Source organism: Lynx rufus, unplaced genomic scaffold (assembly GCF_022079265.1).
Source record: "Lynx rufus isolate CCGP_SWC_20201006 ecotype Redwood Valley unplaced genomic scaffold, mLynRuf1.p SCAF_18, whole genome shotgun sequence".
NCBI lineage: Eukaryota > Metazoa > Chordata > Mammalia > Carnivora > Felidae > Lynx > Lynx rufus.
In genome coordinates, this window is record NW_025814832.1 from 26,830,975 (window position 1) to 26,838,182 (window position 7,208).

At 42.2% G+C, this 7,208-nt stretch overlaps 1 protein-coding gene across 1 annotated transcript; it reads right to left on the minus strand.

Annotated features, from left to right (window-relative positions):
* Window positions 1-395: 395 nt before the first annotated feature.
* On the minus strand, window positions 396-5,342 carry KRT27 (keratin 27). Its single transcript, XM_047080559.1, has 8 exons — window positions 4,929-5,342; window positions 3,889-3,971; window positions 3,367-3,523; window positions 2,926-3,087; window positions 2,715-2,840; window positions 1,135-1,352; window positions 654-703; window positions 396-538 (listed from the first exon to the last, which is right to left on the minus strand). Exons 1-8 carry the CDS (start codon window positions 5,340-5,342, stop codon window positions 396-398), a joined length of 1,353 nt encoding a protein of 450 aa, XP_046936515.1.
* Window positions 5,343-7,208: the final 1,866 nt, after the last annotated feature.

Genomic DNA, 7,208 nt, shown 5'->3' on the forward strand with positions numbered 1-7,208 from the left:
GCCAGCACTTAGCAAGTGTGCATAACAAGTGTTTATAGATGGAAGGGGAAAGATTTAAAATTTTACAGAGATGTGAAAAAGACTCCAACCAGTATGCCTGTTAAACTTACTCCTAACTTGTGAAGGCCACTGAATTAAACAGAAGAAATTAAAAATAAGATTCAGCTCCCATCTGGGGTATGCTTAAAATGCAAAGATTGGCCACAACCAGTGGAGATGTCTTGCAACAAGAAGAGTTTTTATTGAAACACCACCAGAGAGAAATCCAAAGAAATGCTACAATTCTAAAAATAGGTTCTTAAGTCACTGGAAGAAAAGCAGAAAAATAAGAGGGCTTTCACTTAGGAACCTAGCTTCAGGTTGGTATTTTAATTTAAGGGCTCTTCTTTGGGGGTTCAGGAAGGCACCCTCTGTTCACTCTTTATGTTGTTGGCTTTGGTGGATTTCTCTTCCACAGTGTGAACTCTGGATGAGAGAACTTTGCCACGAGGATCTATTTCTTCAACAATCGTTTTAACCATGGTGGTTTTAGATGAGTCTAAAATGACACATAAGAATTGTTAGAATTTATCAAATTCATAAAGGGGAAATAATTAACTCACAATTTGAAACATACAAGTAAATACCGGATGCTTAACACAGCTTTTGTTTACCTTTTGTTTGATTTCCTGGTCCTCCATAGCCTTTTGATTTAACACAAGAGCTGTAAAAATAAGAGAGCTTGTATTAATTATTTCACTCTGTTTTGCTGAGGAAATTGTAAAACAAGGATTTAAGATGGGAGATCTCTGGGGACGCCTGGGGGGCTCAGTCTGTTAAGTGTGATTCTTGATTTCAGCTCAGGTCATGATTTCAGTGTTCATGAGTTTGAGCCCTTCATGGGGCGCCACACTGGCAGTGTAGAGTGTGCTTGAATTCTCTCTCTGACCCTTCCCTGCTTGTGCTCTCTCTCTGCCTTCCTCTCTCTAAAATAAATAAACTTTAAAAAAAAAAGATGGGAGATATCTGGATTCTAAATAACACTAGAAGGAGTTTATGTACACATGATATGGGTCATAAATACTTTATCCCTGATTTCAAAAAAAATTCAATAACCTTAAGATAAAATGTTTTCTCAATGGAAGTGGTACTTACCCATCCTCTCCATCTATCAGGCGGCAGTAGGTCTCAATTTCCTTTTCTAGGTGGACCTTGATGTCGAGCAGCTGCTCGTACTCCAGTTTCTGGCCCTCCGTCTCGGTTCGGACCTGGTGCAGCTGTTCCTCCAGGGCCCCGATCTGAGCCTGGATCTGGGCGAGCTGCGTGCAGTAGTTCCCTTCGGTCTCGGTCAGGGAGCACTCCAGGGAGTGTTTCTGAGGATCAGTAAGACACAGTGCAGTAGAAAATGTCACAATGTTGTTTTAGAATCAGGCAGAGCACTTAAGAGACATTTAAAAGAGTTATCCTTACATAATGCAAATGACCATATTTACCCCAAAGAGTCCCCCTTGTTCAATATTAATCGTCATACTGTTGTTGTGTTTGAGAATGACACAGTTGGTGGTGAATGTCACTCATGTCCAGGAGTGTTAGCAAAGATGAACTTGTTTCTTCATAGGGCACAGTGTAAAGATCCCTCTACCCCATCAATATAGCCTATGCTTGTGGAGTCTGGCACAATTTGCCACATTCCCCAGGAAAAAAGTTCTCAGACAATTAGCTGCCTTGTTTCTAATCATGTAACAGCTTCCTCTCAGGGAGATTGTAGCTCTTCTATTAAAAGACAATCCCCTAGTGAAATGCATAAACTTTCCAGAAGTAAAATGACCCAAAGGAAAGAACGACCTTTTAAATCTTTGAATGGTTTGACTCATCGGCTTGTGAATCCAAATGGGTTTATATAGGGTCTCTCCTAAAGAGGGATGCCTGCTATAGTTCTACATGGGATGAAGATAAGAGTGTCTTACTCTTGCATCTGCAAGAATTTTTTGCAAAGTCCCAATTTCATATACATTCATACCCTCCTTTGTGGATCAACTCTAAAGGTTTGTTTACTCGCCATAGTGGAAAAAGTATAGAGGTGGGAGCTAGGAAATCTGGAGAGAAAGTTCTGGTTCCTTCATATTCAACTGTGGGACTCTGGGAAGACTCTTTGAATCTTAGATTGTTCTTTTGGAAATAATGACATGAATTATAAAGTCTGCCCTGCCCAAGCCCTAGGGTTATGGTGGATTCATGTGGGGGAAAGTGCTGGGCCTTAATGAAAAGGTTACTATTATTATCATGACTGTTGAGCTTTATAGGCAACCTTCCCGCCTCTGCTTTGTTTCTTGTTTATGCCACCTAAGATGGAACTTGTAAGTACTCTTAATTAAGTGGCCCAAAGGAATGCTAGATGAGGAAGCTAGGAGAGGTGAAAAGGTATTTTTGCACTCCATGGAGAATGCTTTTTGATCTTTTGCCTTAGGAGGGAAGACTCAGGGTAAAAACGCTTTTCTTTTACGGGCACCTCAAAAGAATTGTACTTGCTAATTTCTAATGTTTCATAATTATGAGCATCTAGGTATACTTTCCAGGCAAAGAGGGGTTCTGCTGGGCAAAATGCAAAGGTGTCTTATTTCAAAGCACGGTCATTAACGGATAAAAACAAAACTAAGTAATATCACGTGGAAGAAGCACTCTTCTGATTTTTACCTCAATTTCTGAAACAAATCTTTTTTGTACTTTTTACTGACCATTGCTAAGAGGGACTGAAGTTCAATCTCCAGAGTCTGAAGAGTACGTTTCATTTCCGTAAGCTCATTCCGAGCTGAGGTGGTGGCACCAGCATCGTCGGAAATCTGCTGCTGCAGCGAAGCGCTCTGCAAGGTTGGAGAGCATGTTAGGGTAGAGCTTGCCTTGCATCAGCGCTCAGGGCCCGGCAAGCGCGCCCCCACGGGGTTTCACCTTCTCATTGAACCAGGCCTCCGCGTCCCTGCGGTTCTGCTCGGCCAGGTCTTCGTACTCGGCCCGCATGTTGTTCAGCAGGACCGTGAGGTCCACCCCGGGCGCCGCGTTCATCTCCACGTTCACGTTCCCGCCCGCAGCGCACTGCAGGGCCTTCATTTCCTAAAAGAAAGGTAACCATGTTAGGAGCTGAGTATTTTCAAAGGAACTAGACAAGCCAGGATGCAGAAGATTAGAAGTGTTTTGTTTTGCTTTGTTTAAAAAAGTTTGTTTCTTTGGGGGCGGATGAATAGGAACATTTCAAACAGTCTAAACCATAGGGAGAAATTGACAAATTCCTTTTGGAATATTGACGTCAGACATCAGACTCGTCATCTGAAATGTATTTTTCAATTTTGGGAGCGAGGCGGATTGTGGAATCGGGGGAGACAGAGCACCTACCTCCTCGTGATTCTTCTTGAGGTAAGCCAGCTCCTCGCTCAGAGTTTCCAGCTGGATCTCTAGGTCCGTTCTGCACAGAGTCAGCTCATCCAGGACCCTGCGCAAACCGCTGACGTCCGCGTCAACGCTCTGGTGAAGGGCCTGTTCGTTTTCAAACCTTAGGAAATAGTAGACACCTGCATTACCTTAGTCCCATCACTTTTTAGGTCATCATAAAACTCCAACCGTGCTTTGAGGTCGAACTGTTAAAATCTACTCAAAACTTCCGTTAGACCGCCCATAATGCAATGAACAAATTTCTTTGAAGCAAGAGAATAGGAACACTCGAAAATCTTTCATATGATCTTAACATTCATTTGTGTCAGTTCCTAAATTTCCCATTCAGCTGGCCATTCTTACACGCATTTGGTTTAAAACAAAGAAGCAAAATCAAACAAGTTAGGTGACCTCCAATAGCCTAAATTAAAGGGGTGGGGGGAATGTTGAGCTAACCTTCTTTGGTTTCTCTTCAGCTCTACTTACTTTAGCCTGAAGTCATCAGCCGTTAGTCTTGCGTTATCGTTTTGCAGGATAATATTGGCATTACTGGTAGTTACAGAAATTATCTGATAAATGGAGAGTTAGTTAAGAGTGAGGAAATAATCTAAAAATGTCACATTCCCTTGAAATAAAGTCACCTATGAAATTATAGTAATCTTTCTGGCATTCTGTCTCTAATAATAAGATGATTCTTTTGGAAACGGGAAATTAAGTCTGGCCTCTTTTACCACTTCACCCCACCCGTTAAAAAAAATCCTTTCTATGGAAAAACTTATAAATAAATAGCAGGAAACATTGGGCAGTTTTTGATATTTTCATATCACAAAAAGCATAAACGTGCATACCTCATACCAGGTATGGGTGAGCCATGTTCGAAGATTAGAATTTTAATATAAATTATTATTTTTTTTTTTAAAAATTTTTTTTTTCAACGTTTATTTATTTTTGGGACAGAGAGAGACAGAGCATGAACGGGGGAGGGGCAGAGAGAGAGGGAGACACAGAATCAGAAACAGGCTCCAGGCTCTGAGCCATCAGCCCAGAGCCCGACGCGGGGCTCGAACTCACGGACCGCGAGATCGTGACCTGGCTGAAGTCGGACGCTTAACCGACTGCACCACCCAGGCGCCCCAATATAAATTATTTTTAATATTGGGGTGCCTAGGTGGTTCAGTCGGTTGGACTTCCAACTTCAGTTCAGGTCATGATCTCATGGCTCGTGAGTCAAGCCCCGTGTTGGGCTCTGTGCTGACAGCTCAGAGCCTGGAGCCTGGTTCAGATTCTGTGTCACCCTCTCTTTCTGCCCCTCTCCTGCTCACACTGTGACTCTCTCTCTCTCTCTCTCAAAAATAAACATTAACAAATTTTTTAATAAATTATTTTTAATATTAATAATGAACTTCTGAAAATTAGAAGCTGAGAGCAAAGCCCTGCTGTGTGTAACAGCATACACGTTTGTGGGTGCTTGTGTGGCTAAATACTCTCTGGGTATTAACTAACCCTCACAACATTGTGTTTCTTACCTGGTTCCTGAGGTCATCAATTATTGGGAAGTATCTGCTGTAATCATGATCAAGACCACGGCAGGAACCAGGCCCAAATTTCTCATACCAGCCCTTGATCTTCTGCTCCAGGTCGGCGTTGGCCTCCTCCAGGGCACGCACATTCTCCAGGTAGGAGGCCAGCCGGTCGTTGAGGTTCTGCATGGTCACCTTCTCGTTGCCCGACAGGAGGCCGTGTTCGTTCCCCATGAAGGCAGTACAAGAGGCCGTCCCCGCTCCGAGCCCTCCGCCATAGCCTCCTGCAGGTGAGCTGCCCCCAAAAGCGCAAGAGAAGCCACTTCCAATGCCTGGCACACCACACGCATTTCCAGCCCCAAAGCCCACTCCCCCGCTAGAGCCAAGCCGTCTGGATGTAGAAGAAAAGCGCACAGACATGATGTCCAGGCTGGAGCGCTTGTTCCTGGGGTGAAGCTTCGATGGCAAATGTTCTGCTCAAACAGTTGAGCTTGTCTTTATATACACATTATCAGGGTGTTTCTTGATGAACTTTGCTACTCATAGCAAAATGGTGTTTGCCAGCTCATCCTGAATTATTCATAATTGGGCGATTTTTTTTTTTTTTTAATGAACGCCTTTACCCTACTGTGTCCATTTCTGTAGGTGGATAGTTACCTTGGGGTTATTTGTTATCTCCAAAATGGGACAGGGAGGAGTATTATCAAGATTATTATAGTGATGCATTTCAAATTTAGTATGAGCAATCCTTCCTGTCCTCCAGGTTTCAGGACTATACAACTCCTTTAAGAATAAAAAAGTGTGATAGACAAATTTCTCTTTCCCCTGCTCAAACCAACAACATCATATATTTTTCCAGCATGCGAGGCATCACAGTCATGGTTTTCAGTGGATAAGATGATCTTTCTTTCAGATGTATTGAAAATAATTTCAAGATCATGAGCTCATGGTACTAGAGGAAGGAGGCCAGGTCTTAAATGAAAACTGGGGAATTAAATGGACTCTTATTTGGCAACAGAAAGTCTTCCTTGATCCTTATCCCTCCTGAGTTACCATTTCATTTTTACTCGTTTTCTGTCTAAGCTCTTTTGCCACCCAAGTTAAATAAAGGTGTTAGCTAACGTCTCTGAGCCTAGTTTCCTTATCTTTAAAATGAAAAGACTAAAACTATGGTCTGTATGTGGCCTTTCTATTTCTAGATTTCTTGCATTTTTACATTTCTTCATTTCATTCATTCTTTTTTTTTTTTTAATGTTATTTATTTTTGAGAGAGAGAGAAACAGAGTGTGAGCAGGGGAGGGGCAAAGAGAGAAGGAGACAGAATCTGAAGCAGGCTCCAGGCTCTGAGCTGTCAGCACAGAGCCCAACACAGGGCTCAAACCTGTGAACCGTGAGATCATGACCAGAACCAAAGTTGGACACTTAACTGACTGAGCCACCCAGGCACCCATCTTCCTTTCATTATTTCTAGAAAATTTTTCTGCATTCACTTCCTCCATTCTTCTCCTCCTACTCACTCCTGAATTTTGGTCCCAGCACTTTATTGAAATTAACTCTTAAAGATTGCTAATTATCCCACATCTCCAATTCAGTCAGTGTTTCTTGTGTTTATTCTCCTACACTATCTTAGGCACATTTGATACTGACCACCCCAGGTTTACTGAGCTCTGAACAATTGCCTTCTGGGAATACTTCTATTAGAATATTTCTGTTTGCTCCTATTCTTTCTTCCATTCAGTGTGTCTGTGCCCTAAATTTTGTCATTCCTTACAGTTTTGTGCTTGGGCTTCTTGTTTCCTACACATTCTCCTTTGGTGCTGTTATCCCTTCTTGTTGCTTTGGCTCTAGGTGAATGGTTTCTAAATATACATCTTTAGCGCTGGCCTCTGCCCCATTCTAGACCCACTGGGCCTCACTATGCCCAGCAGACATTTCTACTGAGAGGAGGCTCTGTCATGACTTCTAGTTCAACACTCACACTTTGTCATATCAAAGTTTGTCATCAGACTTTGTCTTTTGTACCTTTTTTCATTACTTACTAGTGGAATTACTCTGACTTATGCTCAAGATTGCTAAGAAATCTTTAATTTTTGTCATCTTCTAACAGTTCACATCCAACAAATTACTAGGTCCAACTGAACGTACTTCTGCAGTGTCTCTTGAAGCATTTATCTCTTCTATTTTCTTTTCACTATCATTTTTTTTTCAGTTCAATTATTGGATTTTGGTTCAAGTCTTTTTCCTCTCTGTCCTGGTCAGTAGGCAGATCAGTAAGTCAAGGCACCA

Coding starts and splice junctions, on each gene's coding strand:
- KRT27 (XM_047080559.1), bottom strand. CDS start 5,342: ATGTCTGTGCGCTTTTCTTCTACATCCAGACGGCTTGGCTCTAGCGGG. Junction 3,524..3,888: donor GCTGATGACTTCAGGCTAAA/GTAAGTAGAGCT, acceptor CTATTTCCTAAG/GTTTGAAAACGAACAGGCCC. Junction 1,353..2,714: donor TTCAGTCCCTCTTAGCAATG/GTCAGTAAAAAG, acceptor ACTGATCCTCAG/AAACACTCCCTGGAGTGCTC.